General features: G+C 42.5%; 2 protein-coding genes across 4 annotated transcripts in view; one reads left to right on the forward strand and one right to left on the reverse strand.

Annotated features, from left to right (window-relative positions):
• Positions 1 to 10,713, reverse strand: part of tsnaxip1 (translin-associated factor X interacting protein 1) — a 91,181-nt gene extending 80,468 nt beyond the window's left edge. Inside the window, exons 1-3 of one of the 3 annotated variants that reach the window (XM_067997835.1) lie at positions 10,558 to 10,711; positions 3,952 to 4,057; positions 3,247 to 3,359 (exon numbers count right to left, since the gene is read on the reverse strand). In XM_067997835.1, the coding sequence (XP_067853936.1) occupies positions 3,247 to 3,359; positions 3,952 to 4,057; positions 10,558 to 10,607 (269 nt within the window). In that variant the 5' untranslated portion in view covers positions 10,608 to 10,711. Of the gene's footprint in view, positions 1 to 3,246; positions 3,360 to 3,951; positions 4,058 to 10,557 lie in introns of all 3 variants that reach the window. The other 2 variants (XM_067997834.1, XM_067997836.1) reach the window with 2 other exon arrangements.
• A 905-nt stretch (positions 10,714 to 11,618) lies between these two features.
• ranbp10 (RAN binding protein 10) overlaps positions 11,619 to 20,825 on the forward strand; it is a 118,326-nt gene continuing 109,119 nt past the window's right edge. Inside the window, exons 1-3 of the mRNA XM_067997837.1 lie at positions 11,619 to 11,815; positions 12,487 to 12,598; positions 12,690 to 12,742. Of these exons, the coding sequence (XP_067853938.1) occupies positions 11,623 to 11,815; positions 12,487 to 12,598; positions 12,690 to 12,742 (358 nt within the window). The 5' untranslated portion in view covers positions 11,619 to 11,622. The remainder of the gene's footprint in view (positions 11,816 to 12,486; positions 12,599 to 12,689; positions 12,743 to 20,825) is intronic.

Raw genomic sequence — 20,825 nt, forward strand, 5'->3', positions numbered from 1 at the left:
AAAGGTGCTTCCTGATTTCACTCCTGAATGGCCCAGCTCTAATTTTAAGATTGTGCCCTTTTGTTCTGGATTCCCCCTAAAGAGGAAATAGCTTCTCTGTGTGTACTCTATTGAATCCTTTTATCATTTTAAACACCTCAATTAAATCACCCCTCAACCTTCTAAACTTAGGTTGAATAAATGTGGGTTGTATTCCCTTGTCATCAATAATTTAATCCTTTTAAGCCCTGGTCTTCTGATCACTATCCAGGGATGTGCATGTGCGTAGGCATCAGGTGAGGACAGAATTGAGCTCTAGTTTGATGTCCCATTCCCATGGTCAAAAAGCATGCCAATGCTCAATGTCTAGAACTACACATCAAGAATGGCTAGTTGGGCAAGGTACTGGAGGCCATGAATGGAAATGTACCCCAGCATGAATTAGCACCTTTAGGAAAGTGGGAAGAAATTCTGATATGACAACTTTCAATCAATTTGCATAATGCAAGAGTCTCTAAATTTCTTTTTAATTGATGTTCATTTGATAAGCTTTTGTCCTGTGATAAGCTTTTGTCCTGTGATTTGCGTCAGTATTTACAGTAGAAAAAGAGAATAGCATGCCGGAAATCCCAAGAAAACTAATATTGAATCAGGGACAGGGACTCGATAAAATTAACATAAGTAAAGCAACAGTAATAAAGAAAATAATAGCACTAAAGAGTGACAAATCCCCAGGACCAGATGGTTTCCTACCCAGGGTTTTAAAGGAAGTAGGTGAGCACATTGCAGATGCCCTAACTATAATCTTTCAAAGTTCTCTAGATTCAGGAACTGTCCCTCTGGATTGGAAAATTGCACATGTCACTCCGCTTTTTAAGAAAGGAGAGAGAGGGAAACCAGGGAATTATAGACCAGTTAGCCTAACATCTGTTGTGGGGAAAATGCTGGAGTCTATAATTAAGGATAGGGTGACTGAACACCGAGAATTTTCAGTTAATCAGAGAGAGCCAGCATGGATTTGTGAAAGGTAGGTCGTGCCTGACAAACCTGATTGAATTTTTTGAAGAAGTGACTAAAGTAGTGGACAGGGGAATGTCAATGGATGTTATTTATATGGACTTCCAGAAGGCATTTGATAAAGTCCCACATAAGAGACTGTTAGCTAGGATAGAAGCCCATGGAATCGAGGGAAAAGTACAGACTTGGTTAGGAAGTTGGCTGAGCGAAAGGCGACAGAGAGTAGGGATAATGGGTAGGTACTCACATTGGCAGGATGTGACTAGTGGAGTCCCGCAGGGATCTGTCTTGGGGCCTCAATTATTCACAATATTTATTAACGACTTAGATGAAAGCATAGAAAGTCTCATATCTAAGTTTGACAATGACACAAAGATTGGCGGCATTGTAAGCAGTGTAGATGAAGACATAAAATTACAAAGGGATATTGATAGATTAGGTGAATGGGCAAAACTGTGGCAAATGGAATTCAATGTAGACAAATATGGGGTCATCCACTTTGGATCAAAAAAAGATGGAACAAGGTACTTTCTAAATGGTAAAAAGTTAAAAACAGTGGACTTAGGGGTTCAGGTACATAGATCATTGAAGTGTCATGAACAGGTGCAGAAAATAATCAATAAGGCTAATGGAATGCTGGCCTTTATATCTAGAGGACTAGAGTACAAGGGGGCAGAAGTTATGCTGCAGCTATAAAAAACCCTGGTTAGACCACACCTGGAGTACTGTGAGCAGTTCTGGGCACAGCACCTTTGGAAGGATATACTGGCCTTGGAGGGAGTGCAGCGTAGGTTTACTAGAATGATACCCGGACTTCAAGGGTTAAGTTACGAGGCGACGTTACACAAATTGGGGTTGTATTCTCTGGAGTTTCGAAGGTTAAGGGGTGATCTGATTGAAGTTTATAAGATATTAAGGGGAACGGATAGGGTGGATAGAGAAAAACTATTTCCGCTGGTTGGGAATTCTAGGAGTAGGGGGCACAGTCTAAAAATTAGAGCCAGACCTTTCAGGAGCGAGATTAGAAAACATTTCTACACACAAAGGGTGGTAGAATTTTGGAACTCTCTTCCGCAAATGGCAATTGATACTAGCTCAATTGCTAAATTTAAATCTGAGATAGATAGCTTTTTGGCAACCAAAGGTATTAAGGGATATGGGCCAAAGGCGGGTATATGGAGTTAGATCACAGATCAGTCATGATCTTATCAAATGGCGGAGCAGGAACAAGGGGCTGAATGGCCTACTCCTGTTCCTATGATATAATAAGAAGTTAATTATAAGATTGAGCATTAAAGGATATGAAGTCCACAGTGATTTTACAAAAACAACAACTTGCATTTATATAGCGCCTTTAACGTAGTAACATGTCCCAAGGCGCTTCACAGGAGCGTTATTAAACAAAATTTGACACCAAGCCACATAAGGAAGTATTCGGACAGGCGACCAAAAGCTTGGCCAAAGAGGTAGGTTTTAAAGAGCGTCCTAAAGGAGGAGAGAGAGGTGGAGAGGTTTAGGGGGAGAATTCAAGAGCTTAGGACCTACGCAGCTGAAGGCACGGCCGCCAATGGTGGAGTGATTAAAATTGGGGATGCGCATGAGTCAAGAATCGGAGGAGCGCAGAGATCTCAGAGGGTTGCAGGGCTGGAGGGGGTTACAGAGATAGGGAGGGGCGAGTCCATCGAGGGATTTGAACACATGGATGAGAATTTTAAAATCGAGGCGTTCCTGGAACGGGAGCCAACGTAGCATAGGGGTGATGGGAGATCGGGTCTTGGTGCAAGTTAGAATACGGGCAGCAGAGTTTTGGATGAGCTCAAGTTTATGGAGGATGTAAAATGGGAGGCCAGTCTGGATGTAACAAAGGCATGGATGAGGATTTCAGCAGCAGATGAGCCGAGGCGGGGCGGAGATGGGCAATGTTACGGAGTTGGAAGTAGGCGGTCTTGGTGATGGAGCAGATATGCAGTCGGAAGCTCATGTCAGGGTCAAATAGGACGTCAAGGTTGCGAATGGTCTGGTTCAGCCACAGACAGTGGCCAGGGAGAGGGATGGAGTTAGTGGCTAGGGAACGGAGTTTGCGGCGGGGACCAAAGACAATGGCTTGGGAGGGCACTTACGAACTGAGCCATCAGGGGAGCTCCAATGGCATGTCATTTAACCTTTTACCAACAACTTTATGTTTAAAAAGGGTACTCTCTTCCCATTCTAAACGTTAACAGTCTCTACGCACATAACTGTCTCTCTTACCTATGGTGTTTGTCAACATTTGATGGCTGATGTTTTTGTTTAGGTTGAACAATCTCTCCACTTATATGCCCAGGCCAGCTGGACAGGTATCCCGCATTCGTTTCAACACTTGGCTGCATAGTAATGGAGCACAAGATCAGAGTGTTACTTAAAAGAAAATAACATATCTATTGGAAAACATTTCTCTGAGTTAAAGAACTACCAAAGGGAAAAAAAAATTCTGTGTGAGGGTATCAAATCCCTCTCTTTCTTCTTGAGCCTCTTGTCACCTCAGGCTATGCTTCAGCTGCAGCCAGCATACATGCTCTGATACCTCCAACACTGCTCAGTGTTGACACAAAGTTAGGAGGAAAAATGGAGAAATACTGAAATTTACATATCCCTAATATGCAATTTAAATGATGCAAAGTGACCAAGTAATCTAACGAGGAAAGGATATAGTCTAGCCTTTGACAGAAAGTCAATAATAATGCTTAATAAGTTTATCATTATAATTAAAACTATTGCTACTGATAGAAGAATGCATCTAAAGCAAATAAGTCTATTTTCTGTCATAATGGTGTTGAGGTTTATGCAGCCGTTCGCCGCATCCCTCTACAATATTTAGTGTGTGACAGTTCATTGTCTTACACTGTATTGTTACTGATTCTTCTTGGTTTACTTAAAATATTTTTCTAGGGCTATTTTAAGTGACAAAATGCTTACCAATAATTGTTTCAGTGGAAGATGGTATCTTATATCACTGCCTTGCAGCTGATAAGTCAAACAGGCGGGTGCAGGCGCAGTCACATTTGATTTGCTTGATGCTCCCCTACAATTAGAAAGAAGTCAGCTTATATATTAATGAACAACAGTAAATTAGTTTTTAATCATGGAAATCTTAGTCCACTTACACAGTCTGCAGAGAACAAATTAATTACTCCACCAATGTTTTAGAACTGAAGGCAAATCTAAGACTTTTTTTGTTTAAAGTCTCAAAATACTGCAAGTGATGTAACATATCTTGTCATATTTTGCACAAGTATATTTTTTTCCTAAATTAACACATTCCAAATAGACAGAATTGTTTTGTTTTTAGGTAACGTGACAGTGGGGATGCGTGCATCAGCACTTTTTCTCCCATCAAAAACAATAACGAGCACGTGTACTTAAAACTTTATTCCACTTTACTGATGGCTCATTGATTTTAGTCAGTGAGTAGTTGAACTATACAGCCACAAAAGTCCTAGGTTGAATCCCTGGGCTGTGCTACAGTTAGCTGTGGTAGGGACACTACCACTGATCCCTCTATAAGGGAGGAGATAATTGGCCAATGTTCCATCTCCCAATCACTATCTAGCAACAGCTACTGAAAATGTGAGTGCGTGGATGTTGGGTGAGGACAAGCTTCAGCTTGACTGTGATGCTCTTCCCGAAATATTGTCTGCTGACACTCACTCTCAAGGCTCAGATATAAATAATCACCTTGGGTGAGGTATTGGGGGGCAAGTAGCATCTATGGAACTTTACACTAGCAAAGACTTGATGCCTCTAGAAGAGGGACAGGGACAAAGGGAGAAAAGAAAATCCTGATTGGGGCAAGATGGGAACAAGTGAATGTAGCATAGAGGACTAATATTTGCACAAGTATTTGGCATATTTGATCAATGACCTTTACCCATGCCACCATCTCTGTTTTGGTCAGTCCTATAAAAGGATTTACCTTTGTTTTCCACTTCTGATAAAAACACTACCCCAATTTTTTCCTTTTCTGATATGACTTCCCTTCTGTGTATTTCTAGCATTCTCTGCTTTTCAACACTCTCAGATTTTTCTTTTTATCTTTGTAAGCTACAGGAATGGATAGACAGAGGATCGCAAATAAGTAATCTCCTTGTCCTCTTAGTTGGCAAACCACAAAGAAAAGCTTTCATCACCAGTATCTTTCAGCCACTCAAAGTGCCAACTTGGCACAGTAGTAGCACTCACCTCTCAGCCAGAAGGCTGTAGGTTCAAGACCCACTCCAGAAGTTGTGCATATAATCTAGGCTGCCACTTCAGCGCAGTACTGAGGAAATGTTGCATTGTTGGAAATGTCGCATTGTTGGAAATGTCGACTTTCAAATGAAATTTTACACTGAGGCCCTGTCTGCCTATCCAGGTGGGTGTAAAAGGTTCTGTGGCACTATTGAAATAAAAGTAGGAAATTCTCCTGGTGCCCTGGCCAACATTCATCCCTCAATCTAACTGGCCGTTTGTTTTGTTGCTGCTTGTTCTTATTTGTTTTATGCTCTGAGACAGCTAGGAGCAGCCACTTAGCGAAACTGCCCACCGATGTGACATCATAAATGAAAAGAACAGCTGTACTTCACAGTTTCCATTTGTCATGTTACATCAGGGAAGGACTTTAGCATAAAATTGTAGTTCCCAGGCTGCTGAGCATAAAACAGAAAAACAGGGTGAATGAGAAATAACAAAATGTGCACAAAAATTTCCCTTTACAACATGCACTGGAACATACTTTTCTTTTAACTTCAATGAGAATTGCACAAACAGGTTACACATAGTGTAGTTTGCTACTGGTTAGAATGAATAGACCATCATGGAATTAATCTTTTAAAGGTTGATGATTTTTGTGACCTTATATTAGACCCTAAATGGTACAGTCTATAAACATGCTTCTTTATTAGAACAATCTTTACTTAGGAGAGTGTTTTATTAATTGAATTAAAGAAAGTCTCTTGTGAAACAGCTGTCAAAAAAATGAAGTTACCTATAGTTGCATTGATTAACCTTTTGTGCCTGTTACAATTTGCCTTTGCATACAATGGTATTGACCTAATTATTTCAGCAGTTTTGTGCTATATATATATATAGCACAAAATATATATATATATATATATATAAAAAAAATCAAATGTTCTCTCCTGATTTTTGTATTTCCATTACAAATTTCTATGTTGACATTATCAGCGAGCATTGAGCCAAGGAATGGCAGGTCAGGATTTGGGTTGCAGGAATCAAGGATACAGGAGATGGATTCCATGGAGGGGTCAACCAGATAAGGACTTACAGGGGGTGTGGGAGGTGGAGAAGGAAGAGAAGTTACACAGAGACATGGTCAGGGCAATGGAGGAGGAGGCAACAGAACAGATCAACAACAACTTGCATTTATATAATACCTTTAAAGTAGAAAAATATCCCAAGGCACTTCACAGAAGCCGACCAACGAAGAAGATATCTGGAAGGCTGAATAAAAGTTTGGTCAAAGAGGTGGGTTTTAAGGAGGGTCTTAAAAAGGAGGAAAGAGAGGCAGAGAAGTTTATGGAGGAAATTCCAGGGCTAAGGGCCTAGAAGGTACAGCTGCCAATGGTGGGGCAAACAGAATGTGGGATGCATGAGGCCAGAGTTGAAGGAGTGGGGTAGGTTACAGAGATAGGGAGGGCCGTGACCGTGGAAGTATTTAAACATGAGGATTTAAAATTTGAGGCATTAGGGGACCAGGAGCCAATGAAAGTCATTGAGCACAGGGGTGATGGGTGAGTGGGACCTGGTCTGGGATAGGATACTGACAGCAGAGTTTTGGATGAGCTGAAGTTTATGGAGGTTGAAAGATGGAAGGCAGGCCGGCAGAGCATTGGAATAATTGAGTCTGGTGGTGACAAAGGCATGGATGAGGGTTTCAGCAGAAAATGGGCGGAGGCAGCCAATGTTACAGATGTGAAAGTCTTTGTGAGCATATGAGGTAGGAACAAAAGCAAAATACTGTGGAGGCTGAAAACCTCCGCACTGTCTGCAAGCATGACCCTGATCTGTCGGTCGCTTGCCATTTTAATTCCCCTTCCCACTCCTACTCTGACCTCTCTGTCCACGTCCTCTTACACGTTCCAGTGAAGCTCAATGTAAGCTCGAGGAACAGCACCTCATCTTTCGTTTAGGCACTTTACAACCTTCCGGACTCAACACTGATTTCAATAACTTCAGATCATAACCACTGCTCCCATTTTTCGGTCAGCTAGTGCTGGTAATGGTTCTGCTGCTGCCATTTACAGCTACTCCTGATCAATCTTTTGTGTCTTAACCTGTTCCATTACCACCTTCCTTGCCTTGCACCATCATCCCTTTTGTCATTTAATCACTTGTGCCCTCTACCCTATCACAGACCTTCCCTTTTGTTCTTTCCTCCCCCCCACCTTTCCCTGGCTCTGTACTTGCTCAAAAACTTTAACTCTTTTAACATCTTCCAGATCTGACAAAAGGTCTTCGACCTGAAACGTTAACTCTGTTTCTTTCTCCACAGATGCTGTCTGACTTGCTGAGCTTCTCCAGCATTTTCTGTTTTTATTTCAGATTTCCAGCATCCACAGTATTTTGCTTTTGAAAATACTGTGGATGCTGGAAATCCAAAATAAAAACAGAAAATGCTGGCAATATTGAGCTTGTCAGGCAGCATCTGTAGAGACAGAAACAGAATTAATGTTTCACATTGATAAACTTTCATCAGAACTGGAAGAAGTTAGAGATGTAACAGTTTTTAAGCAACTACAGAGCCAGAAAAAAAAGGGGAGGGGGGAAAGAAAGAACAATGGGGAAGGTCTGTGATAGGGTGGAGGGAAGGAGTGATTAAATGACAAAAGGGATGATGGCGCAAGTCAAAAGAGGGTAGTAGTGGGACTTTAAAGAAACAAAAGACAGGACTAGTGGAGGTGTAAATGGTAACAGCAGAACCATTACCAGCACCTGCTGTCCCAGAAAATGCAAGCGGTGGTTAGGATTTAAAGTTGTTGAATTCAATGTTTAGGCTGGAACGCTGGAATTTGAAAGTTGAGATGCCATTCCTCGAGCTTGCGTTGAGCTTCACCGGAACATTGTAGGAGGCCAAGAGCAAAGAGGTCAGATTAGGAATGGGAAGGGGAATTAAAGTGGAGAATTAAATGAGGTAGGAAGGTCAGTTCAGTGTCAAATGGGATGCCAAGCTTATGAGCAGTCTGGTTCAACCTGAGATCATCTTAAAGATAGGGAAAAAAATCCACATGTTTTTGTAAAACTAACATACCAATTGTCTAGACTCTGCTTTCAGAAGTTCAATGTAAAAAGACTGAGCTAGCTTTCCCAAAGAGTTCAGAGGGTAAATGCATCACTCAGTTGGATACTGAGCTATAAAGGAAGAACAAATTTAGATTCATTCTCAGCATTTTCCAAAGTGCTTCATAGGAACATAGGAACCGGAGTACGCCATTTAGCCCCTCACGCCTGTTCTGTCATTCAGTGAGATCATGGCTGACCTGTGAGCTAACTCCATATACCTACCGTAACCCCCATCCCTTAATACCTTTGGTTAACAAAAATCTATCAATCTCAAGATTTAAAATTAACAATTGAGCTAGCATCAACTGCCGTTTGCGGAAGAGAATTCCAAACTTCTACCACCCTTTGCGTGTAGAAGCGTTTCCTATCTTCACTCCTGAAAGTCCTGGCTCTAATTTTTAGGCTATGTCCCCTAGACTTCCCAACCAGCGGAAATAGTTTCTCTCTATCTCCCATATCAGTTCCCCTTAATATCTTGAAAACTTTGATCAATTCACCCCTTAGTCTTCTAAATTCCAGCTTTTGTAATCTCTCTTTGTAATTTAACCCTTGGAGTCCAGGTATCATCCTAGTAAATCTACGTTGCACTCCCTCCAAGGCAAATATATCCTTCCTCAGGTGCGGTGTCCAGAACTGAACATAATACTCCAGGTGTGGTCTAACCAGGGCTTTGTATAGCTGAAGCATAAACTTCTACCCCCTTGTATTCTAGTCCTCTAGATATATAGGCCAGCAATCCATTAGCCTTTTTGATTATTTTCTGTACCAGTCCATGATATTTTAATGATCTATGTACATGGACTCCTAAGTCTCATTGGACCTCCATTGTTTCAAGCTTTTCACCATTTAGAAAGTACTCTGATTTATTCTTTTTAGGTCCAAAGTGGATGACCTCACACTTGCCTACATTGAAATCCATTTGTCACAGTTTTGCCCATTCACTTAATCTATTAATATCTCTCTGTAATTGTATGCTTCCATCTACACCGCTTACAATGCTGCCTATCTTTGTGTCATCAGCAAACTTGGATATGTGGCTCTCTATCCCATCATCTAAGTCATTAATAAATGCAGTGAATAGTTGAGACCCCAACACAGATCCCTGTGGGACACCACTAGTCGCATCCTGCCAATTCACAGACTACTGTAGTCACTGTTGTTATGTAGACAAACACAGTAGTAAATGTTCACACAGCAAAGCCTCAAAAACAGCAAGTGAAATGAATGACAATAGGTTGAGGAAAAAATGTTGGCCAGGACACAGGGATAATTCCTTGTGCTTTGAATAATGCCACGTCCACCTGCACAGGCATTTGGTGCCTCGGCTTAACATCTCACCCAAAGACAGTACCTCCTCCATGACAATGAAGCGACAGCCTTGGTTATGTACTCAAGTTCTAGAGTGGCTTGAACCCAGCCACTCTAGATCTTGAGTCACTCAGAGGTGAGAATGCTATCAAATGAGCACTAGGAAGGTCGTAAGTGTTGTCCCTGGGTTGTGCTGAGTTAACTGATGTCAGCCAGATAGTAATGAGGGCATAACAATTAGCCTCAGACAGTATTCCAACTCCTAATTGCTACCTACCTAGTGATCTCCATTGAAAGTGGGTTGTGAAGTGAAAACAGTATTAGACTTAGTTGTGATGTCGTTACAATAAAATAACCAGCCACCGCTTAATGCCCAGGATTACGGTGAAGAACACTCGTTTGATTTGAATACTTGAGGGTCTGGAACTGTATCTCAGCGAAAATCAAGCATCTCCTGCAGGGACTAAGAGTGTGAGTACGTGTATGGTGTATTTGTGGGGAGTGGGTACAAGCTTAAACGTTGGCGGTCGACTTTTAAACGGACTTTCAAAAATCGCACGAAGCAAAATGTTAACTTTCCAATACAGAAATTGTCAACCTCAGTGCAGCCGTGATAAACATTTATGTAAAGCCCCACAACACTCGTCATTTCTCAGGCACACACTCAGACACCTCAACCAGCATTAGGAGGCGGAGAAACCGTTGGGATGGCAACGAGACTCGGAAATTAAAGCATAGAGAACGCGAGCGGCGGGAGAAGAGGCCGCCTCTCCTCTGGTCTGTAGAGGCAGAACAGTTCAAGCCATGTGCACCAGTCATCGAAAACGGCAGCACTTGGAATGCGGTGCTGGTAAACGGCACATTTGCGTCTTTTTGCTGCAGACTACAACTCCCAACACAACAGCCTAAATCACCGCCTGTCCCCAGCACCCTTACCGTTGGATCGGAGCGAGTGTTTTCAGGCGGCCAGCAACACCTGTCGACATAATGCAAACAAAGCGCAGAGCCCGGAGAGGAGCCGCTGGATCTCAGCCTCTGACCAGCTGTTGTGTACAACCCGTTACCATGGTGACACGTGAAGGCCCCCAACGGTTAGGACCCCTCGTTACCTTTGGTGCCTGTCATAGAGAAGCCAGAGCCACCTATAGCCAGCCGGCACTTCAATTATATTTAATATAGTGAAAATTATATTTAATCTGGTAAACGCCGAGGAACGCTACGCTATCGTTTGGTTTGATTATTATTATTATTTTTAAAAAATAATTTTATTTTACATCAAATAATCGGAATATTAATTTGACCCCAAATGAGTAACCTTTCGTACCGCTGGTCCCAGTGATTGACAGTTATGTAACTGGGGAGATTTATTTAACACGGTTCCCAAAAGGAAACGGAGACGAGGGTTTGCAGTCTCCCGGTGTTGACATTGGGATTACAGTCGTGTCCCGAATTGAGGACCGACCCACATTCCGACCGTTTGTTTTCGCCGAGTCCGCGACGCCTTGTGGGTCTTGGAGTGCCTTTTGTTCCGAGCCTGCGAAGAAGACTCGTTCTTACGTTATCGATGAGCTTGCCTTACCTCCGAGTCCTCCCCACTCAGTAAAGCCGTTTGAAGGAGAAGTGCAGCGATTCCCCTCGACGATTTTATTTCCTTTTCTCAAAGTCTTGATTTTGACAGTTTTTTTTCGGGGGGGGGGGGGAAGGCGGCACTACAACTCCCGGCATACCTGGCGTTCGCGAACCTTCTCCCCACCACGTTCGGGTCTCCCCGACAGCCAATCAACTGCCGAGTCGGCGTGTTTACGCGTCGCAGTGTTGCCGCGTCGCACCCCGGGAGTTGTAGTCACGACTCCTTCCCACAGCGTCGACCGGCCGCGGCGGCGGGACTGCAACCTCCGGCGGGCTGAGCGCGCAGCCCCGTGGCCCCGAACGGTGCGGCAGCCAATGAGCTGCCTGTATAATACGTTCGTTATCCGGGATATATACACAATAGGATCCAAGATGGCTGAGTTTGGAGCTTCAAACCACGGGGACTCCGCGCTGAATTATCAAGAAAAAGAGTTAAATGAGAGATTAAAGCGCCTTTACCCAGCTGTGAACGAAGATGAGACCCCTCTGCCTCGATCGTGGAGCCCGAAGGACAAGTACAACTATATCGGACTGTCACAGAACAACCTCCGTGTTCACTATAAAGGTAATCTCTGTGGAATAATCTAGGTTAATCCAGTAAAAAAAAAGGTGACTGACGGGCGATCGTGTTGTGAATAAGTGATGTTTTTTTTCTGTCCGTTTAGAGGCGATGATTGGCACCGTGACAGGTAATGATCTTAATGCTGATTGACGTCACTGATTGATCCCTTCTGTTTGTGGCTCCTCAAAATGCTTCATTTTATTATAAGATGTTGTAATTTTCATAATTTAGAAAATCGCCCCTCTGTAAATATGTGATTTTCAATTGTGCCCCATTTCTGGCGCTGTGCCCGCTTGTTGAAGTGATTACCAAATGATTTCTGAGCAACAAAGTGCAGATCGTCTCAATGGTGGCAGTGCAGTATCATGTTTTGTAGTTACTTAAAATAAACACCCCTTTTTGGCTGAGCTTCTTGTATTGTTTAAAACTGTAACAATTTTGTTTGTAGTCATCTGACGATGCAGTCGCTATATACGTGTGTATAGTATATTTATATATGACATGTTTCGATAGCTGTTGTGTTGAGGGGGATTTACAAAAAAATGTAATTTTAATGTAACTCTTTGCTTTAACACTGACGCAATTCCATGGTGAAAGCTGTCGGCTTTGAATAATTTAGCTGCTAAAATTGCGTAATGTGCTTCCGAAGGTGATTATTGTTTTTGTTAAATCAGGTCACGGAAAAAATCACAAAGATGCTGCATCGGTTCGTGCAACACACCCGATCCCCGCTGCTTGTGGCATATATTACTTCGAGGTGAAGATCGTTAGCAAAGGCAGAGATGGGTAAGTCCATTGCTGCCGACTCTCTGACATTACGTGATTCTTTCATGGCGGTGGACGATTCCTTAATAATTGCAGATTTCATTGTTCGCAGATATATGGGAATCGGATTGTCTGCCCAGGGTGTCAATATGAACCGGCTGCCCGGTAAGTAAGTCACGGTTGTGTAATCGTTGTTGGTATTTGACATGGAGACTTACATGGTTTGAGTACAAAATAATCAAAACAAGTGCAGATTATTTTTGCTTGTGTTTTTCACTGGGAAGCGCAGTTAGTGCATGTTTTAGATTCTGATTTCTTGCCTGAAGGCCTGGGCCGGCCCGGGTCGATCTCTAAAATATAATTTCTTTCGATTTTCTAAACCCAGTAAAACAGGGGCCGTGGTCACGTGCCCGCTCCTGGTACATTTGTTGACATTATTAGCATACGTCACGTGATAGCTGCATGCATTGCAGGGAATTGGGTTTCAGTCCTTGCAACAGAGAGGCGGCTGAAAGGAAGAATTGTATGTTTTTAATTAGATATCAGCATTTTTGGTAGTATTAATGTTAAAAAACCTATTTCTATCTCGATCCAAGCGATTCACGGTACCATTCCGCCTTCCAAGTTATCAGTTCTTGTGATGCAATGTGATGTACACTTACTCAGATTGCAAGGATGGCACTCCACTGATCGACCATTACCAATATACCTCTTTTAACTGGAATTAATATTTGTTTTAAAAAATCTTTCCCTGTCCTCTTTCCCCTTTCCCCTAAACAAAACAACATTTGCAAATAATGAAAATGAACTCGAATTTATTGTCATTTGTATTCAAAATATTTTTCTTGGCATTGCTATTTTGCCAGTTGCTGTGAATTTTTAATTTTTGGAAGTACAATACCAAATTAATTGTGATTAGTAATACATTTTTGCTAAAACTGAAAATAGCTCCCAGAGCCAAACTTCCCCAACGGTTCCCCCCAGCCCTAGCCCTGAACTCTCATCTTTCTCCCCTCTCCAAGCTCATCCTGCTGCTCTCTCAACCCTATTCCCACGAAACTGTCGATCACCCATCTTCCCTTCCTGGCCCTCGTTAGTTGATACTGTTCCCTCTCCTCAGGTACTGTCCCCCTTCCCTTCAAATCTGTTGCCGCTGTCACCCCCCCTCAAAAAGCACACCCTCGACCTCTCTGCCCTTGCAAACTACCGCCCCATCTCCACCCTCCCTTTCCTCTCCAAAATCCTTGAATGTATTGTTGTCTCCCAAATCCGTGCCTATCTTTCCTGCAACTCTATGTTTGAATCCCTCCAATCAGGTTTCCACACCTGCCACAGAACAGAAACGGCCCTTATCAAAGTCAAAAGTGACTGTGACCGTGGTAGACTATCCCTCCTCATCCTTCTCAACCTGTCTGCAGCCTTTGATACAGTTGACCATACCATCCTCCTCCAATGCCACTCCTCTGTCATCCAGCTGGGTGGGAATGAGCTTGCCTGGTTCCATTCCTATCTATACAGTCATAGCCAGACTGCAATGGCTTCTCTTCCCATTCCCACACAGTTACCTCTGGAGTCCCCTAAGGATCTATCCTTGGTCCCCTCCTATTTCTCATCTACATGCTGCCCCTCGGCGACATCAAGTGAAAAAATGACGTCAGGTTCCACATGTATGCTGACGACAACCAGCTCTACTTCTCCACCGCCTTCTTCGTCCCCTCCACTGACTTTGATTTGTCTCACTGCTTGTCCGACATCCAGTACTGGATGAGAAAAAATTTCCTCCAACTAAATATTGGGAAGACCAAAATCGTTGTCTTCGGTCCCTGCCACCAACTCCATTCCTCTCCCTGGCCATTGTCTGAGGCTGAACCAGACCATTCGCAACCTTGGTGTCCTATTTGACCCTGAGATGAGATGAGCTTCCAACCACATACCTGCTCCATTACCAAGACTATCTATTTCCATCTTCGTAACATCGCCCGTCTCTGCCCCTGCCTTAGCTCATCTGCTGAAACATTCATCCATGTCTTTGTTACCTTTAGACTTGACTATTCCAGTGCTCTCCTGGTTGGCCTCCCACCCTCCATAAACAAGCTTATCCAAAATTCTGTGCCTGTATTCTAACTCGCACCAAGTCCCGTTCACCCATCACCACTGTGCTCGCTGACGCACATTGACTCCCACTCTAGGAATGCCTCGATTTTTAAAAATTGTCATCCTTGTTTTCAAATCCCTCCATGGCCTCGCCCTTCCCTATCTCTGTAACATCCTCCAGTCCTACAACTCTCCGAGATCTAAGCGCTACTCCAATTCTTGCCTCTTGCGCAACTCCCATTTTAATTGCTCCACCGTTGGCGGCCATGCCTTCAGCTGCCTAGGCCCTAAGCTTTGGCGTTCCCTCCCTAAACCTCTCTACCTTTCTCTCTTCCTTTTAACTCATTCCTTAAAACCTACCTGTTTGACAGGTGTTTGGTCACCTGTCCTGTCCTAATATCTCCTTATGTGGCTCGCTGTCACATTTTGTTTGAAAATTGCATCTGTGAAGCACCTTGGGACGTTCTACTGCATTAATGGTACTATATAAATGCAAGTTGTTGTTTATGGCTGATTACAAACCAAGAGATTGTAGTTATATTGAGGCAACAGAAAAAATATCTGCCCGTTAGCTGTGTCTCTTGCACGTGTAAGTTTCCAGGAAGTGGGTGATTGTTTGTTTAAATGAAGTTTTTGACCAGATAATTTACTAGTTCTTCATCTGACACTTGGTATTCCAAAATTGCTTTGTGTAACTCTTTCAAATGTAACTAAGTTCCTGTGTAGAGCCTTCTTCACCCCTCTCCTTCCCTAAAGGGGAGGGCTCATGCTGGTTATGATTCCATGGATGCTGACAATCATCCGCTATCTTGCCCGAATGACTAACCCTTCATGTGTGAATCTAGACAGTGAGTGAATGTGGACACATTATTTGAAAGTGCGTTAGTAGGGGTATCACAATTTAGCTTAATGCCACCCTTGCCTGTTGTTGATGTGTCTGGTTTCCTGAAGCAGAAGTTTGGTTCCTATTGAGAGCAGAAAACATGGCCAATGATTTTTTTTCCCTCCTTTACCTCAGTATGCTGAGGTTAGGTATAGTTCCTCAACTATCGTGCCATGTCCCCTCTTATATCAACTCTTTGCGAACAACTTTTTTTTGATGGAACAGAAACCATATTAGTAATATTTCAAACTTGAAGTCTCAACCATAATGTGTGTATAGTGCCTTCTAATGTAGGAGAATATCTCTTGAGCTCTTCACAAGATAGTGAAGAGAATTATAAGGAGTAGTCTGAGGTGGAACAGAAGGTTGAAGGGATAATTTTAAAAGGAAGAGAGAGAGCGAATGCAAAGTGAATTGGTTTTGGGTGAGGATCCCAAACAGCAGGGGCATGAATAATGGCTGGAGGATTGGCCTCCAGTTTGGAAGAGGGCAGTAATGTGGAATCAAAGGAATAAAGAATGTGATCTGGAACATACAGCTGTAGAAGATTACTGAAGTAAAATGGAGGGAGACTGAAAATAAAAAGGACTGAAATTGAGGAATAGGGAGTTGATGGAGCTTGACAGGGGGAGGGCTGATGAGTGTGCAGGACTTGATGCACGAGGGGGCATGGGCCAGAAGAGCTGTGGATTAAATGGCATTTATGAAAGATGCATAAGTGGAAGCTTATCGGAGCATTCAAGAAGTCAGTTTGTGAGGTGATGAAGCATGCTTTAGTTTTTTAGCAGCGCAGGGAGAAGAGAGGGGTAGCAAGTGGGCAGTTTTGTGGAGGTTAAAAAATGTGGCTTTGGCAACTGACCAGATGTAGGGTAAAAACAACTTAGGGTTGAGCAGAAAACCAAGATTACGTACCATGTGGTTCAACCTGAGTAGGCACCTGGGGAAGTGGAAATAATGAAAGGAATGGTGCTTTTTTTTAAACTTGTGTTTCAAAGTATTGTACACAGTACAAAATAAAAACTTTGCCGAAAGCAGGATATTGTGACAGTTTAAAGAGTAGGTTATTGTTTTGGATCCCAAGAGTTGAGTAACTTATGAATAATCCTGCATCATGATCGTTCATGTACAACAGAATATCAAATTGCAAAATGGGTCAAAGGTTGTCACGTGGAATGGAATTAGCGTTTGTAATTGTATTCTATGTGACGAAGAGATGTACAAGGAATTTTTTTTGAAAACTATATGCAATAAGTTTAACCAAGATAATATTTTGCATCATTAACACGAGTATGTAACAAGTTATTTTGACATATATTCAATGTTATAAATCTCAGGAGCTCTAGATGCATTCTGCTTGTGGTGGTGTACAGCAAAAGTTAATTCTTAGTCACAGTCTTCAGTAATAGATTTGTGTTATAATGTACTTTTGAGATAATATACTTTGTTGATAAAGTAGCTGCATCTTTTAACAAAGTGAATCGTGATTTTTTTTGTTTGCACAGCATCTTCCTTCATTAAAAGTTTAATTTATTTGAACAGTGATCAAATATCTTCGTTGTCTGTGTCTTTGAAACTGCACTCTGAATATTCAAAATTGAGACTTGTGTGCACACTCTGATTAGAATCTGTTAAATGATGTGCTTTTATCAGATATACAATGATCTGGTCACTGAGCTTTGAATGTATTTCATGTCCCTTTACAGTGGTTCTGTAATATGCTGTGGGTTCCAGTGCAGTGGAGTCTGCTCTTTGCATTGTAATGAAGGTACGCCAGCACTGGAGAAACACAGCATTTGTGCAAGCATTTGAAAGTCAAGTATGCAACTTTTAATTTACTGATCCCTGGAGCTTCATCTATGCCCATCTGGGGAAGGTCAGTAGAAACCAGCAAAACTCCATTGAGGCCAGTAAAAGCAAAGGAAGCAGGCACTGTTGGCAACAGCTTTTTATATTTGCTGGCAGCAGCATTGCTGTTGCTGGAGGAACCTTGGAAAACCACCTACCTATCTAGCAGCAGTAGTAGTGTCCATTTATATTGCAGCGCTGCTGTTGATGGCAGAATTGTAATGTACAGGGAGTATCATTCCTATGTTTCTCAAAATCTACTACTTGCTCTGTTTCATTTTGTTACCATTTATATTGTTTCTGTACGCACTGACTACATTTCTGCTACCTCTGTGCCCACTGCTCACATTTTCTTTTAGCTAGGAAAGTGGTGACTGGGCTGTCTTTGGACTGTTGATTGCTCACCCAGGGGGAAGAGATCTGCTGTGTAAGTATATTTCTCTGGTTTGGTTCTGGTGGAGTTTGCTGTTGGAGGTTATAGGCTGGAGCCTATGCGTCTACATTTGTAGAAGAGTAAAGCAGATTCCTAAAATGCTACAAGCAGGAGTCTGATTAGTTTTCCATTTATTAATGTAAAACGTTCCTGAGTTTTACTGATTACACTAGATGTGCCTTGGGTGTGATGTATGTACTTTCCCATCTAGGTTAAAGTTATGTGGTCTCTGAGAAAGGTTCTTTGATGTTAGTGCAAGCCCATTTTTAATAACAACCACACCTTTATTTTAGTACGTTCATTACAAACTTCAATTTAAAATAAGATTTTCTGGAAAAGCTGCATTTCTTTATAAACACTTTCTGTGACAATGCTCATGGTGCTTTGCCTTTCCTTAACTTCTGCAGTTTTGACCCATGTCCAACACCTCCTATGTTCAGCTCCACGGGTCTGCCCCTCACATGGCTATACTCCTACTTGTCTGAATGTAGCCAGAGCATCTCCAATGATGGCTTCTCTTCCCACCTGCGCACTGTCACTTCCAAAGTCCCCACAGATCTATCCTTGGGGCCCCCTCTCCATCTACATGCTGTTCCTGTCCACGGAGCATATCATTCACATGTACACCGATGACAGCCAGCTCATCTTTCCACCAGTTCTCTAAACTGCATCAGTGCTATCCAATTGCTTATCTGAGATTCAGTTTTATGAGTCTCAACATACTCCAGATAAACACTGGGAAGATTGAAGGCATCATCTTTGACCTCTCACACAAACTTTGCTCTTTTGTGGCTGGTTCCATACCCCACAACAGGCACATATACATGCTGAACCAGATTGTTCATAACCTTGATTTCCTGTTCAGCCCTGAACTTTAGACCCCACATATTTCTGTCACAAAGACCACTTACATTCATCTCTGCAACATCTGTTTTTGCTGTGCCTCAGATCCACTGCTGCTGAAGCCTTTGTAGATACTTTTGTCAGCTCTGGACTTGACTACTCCAGTGCTATCCTTGCTCACTTCCCAACCTCCGCCCTGCGTAAACTATAACTTATTCAGAACTCTGTTGCATGTATCATATCTCGCACCGTCCACTTAACCATCACCCTAATTCATACTGATCTATATTGGCTCCCCGACCCCTACCCAACTCCACACCTTCCTCCAGCCTTCCTGAGCTGTCACGCTCTCGTTTTCTCGTGCTCTCGCGCTCGCTATCTCCTCCCTTTTTCCCCCCTCCCCCTCCCTTTTTCTTTCTCTCTCTTTCCTAAACTCTTCTTAACTGGCTCAATGTCCATTTTTCATACACATTCTGTGAAGTGTTCTGGATCTCTCTTTTTAATAATAAAGATGCTGCATTGGTGAAAATTTTTGTAGGTCTTAAAGAAGGTATGAACTATAGTTGTAAGGTCACTTCAATATTGCATTACTCAGTTTTCTTTCCTTTTAATTAATATGAATCTTTGTTTCTTGTTCCTTGCTGTCTGATTGAGGCTGCCTCGGTTGCCATGGTACCTTTTGCCTCATAGCATATTTGCGTAAATTGTATTTATAATTTATAATTGCTTATGATAGCTATAGTGTTTCGATGAGCAGCCCTGACAGTTGGTACTGTACCCATTGGTTTGTTTAAATTTTATTTGCAGTGATCAAAGCCTAAATTTTATTTTTTATAATTTAATGTTTTTGCCCCTCCTCCAGTTTTCCTTTTTCCCCAATTCTTCCTCTCCTAAAGGTGCTGACTTGTAATGTGGTACATTTCCAGTGTGCCAGCCACTGATTAGTGATCAGGAGTGGGGTTTCTGGTAATGTTTTTCCCTCTCTAGCCCAGGGATACTGAGACCAAGGGCAGTAGCCTTGTGGCTGAGATCAGTTAACTGATCACGGAATGTGGATCAAACCTTTGGACTGCATGATTTATTATCCCATAAACAATGCATTTACCTGTCATATTTGATTATGTTTACTGAGATGCATGTCTTGCCTCCAATTTTTTTTTAACTAAGCCAAGGACTGAAATGTGTTGCAGTGTAATCGTAACAGAAAACTTGTTTTTTAAAATTCATTTTTATATTTATTACAATAAGGAACAGGGGGAGAGAACCGCAACTTGTGTTATATAACGAATCACAAGTCAATTTAATGCTAGTATTGATCTAAATCTCAGAACAGATTCATTGTATGACACTGTACAGTTGCAAATTAATGCCTAATCCATTGGCAACAAAACCTATGTAAGGTGGTGGTATGAGACAACTTTGTGTTGATTCTAGGTGGAGTGTAATTACACTTCAGAAGCTGATGCATTTCATGATCTTTTGAATCATGTAGAAACCAATCTAATTACCGATCAGTGTGATGCCAATTATTCTTGGCTGATAAACTTGAGGTAGTAAGTAGATTTGGGTAGTATGTATGTGCGTGTGTGTTTGTGGGGCTAGGTGAGATGAGGCACAAATGCTTGGCGCTCCAGTTTACTGTGCGCACTGAGGACGACTGCACATGTATTTCCATTATACATAACTACACATGTGCAGTGCTTATCTGCACTTCGGAGGAAACTGAAACAGCCAGTGCACCCCCAGCAATGGCTTCTCTTCCTCTTTCTTACCCCCGCCTCCCACTGTCACCTCCAGGATCCCCCAGGAATCTATCCTTGGACCCTTCCTCTTTCTCGTCGACATGCTGCTTGGCAACTGCATCCACAAGCATGGGGTCAGCTTTCACATGTATGCTGATAATGCCCAGCTGTATCTTTCTCGACTCCTTGACTTCCTCCTTGCTGTCAGACTAATTGTCTGACCTCAGATACTCGATGAGTCCCACCATCCTCTTGGTCAACATCAGCAAGACCAAAGCCAACCCCACCCACCCACCCTCCTTCCTGGCCATACTTCTGGGCTGAACCAGACCTTCCACGGGTTCCATATCCTGTTTGACCCTTAGCTAAGCTTTAAACCTCGCAGCCTGTCCATCACTAAGACCACTT

The sequence above is a fragment of the Heptranchias perlo genome, chromosome 16, assembly GCF_035084215.1.
Source record: "Heptranchias perlo isolate sHepPer1 chromosome 16, sHepPer1.hap1, whole genome shotgun sequence".
Taxonomy (NCBI): Eukaryota; Metazoa; Chordata; class Chondrichthyes; order Hexanchiformes; family Hexanchidae; genus Heptranchias; species Heptranchias perlo.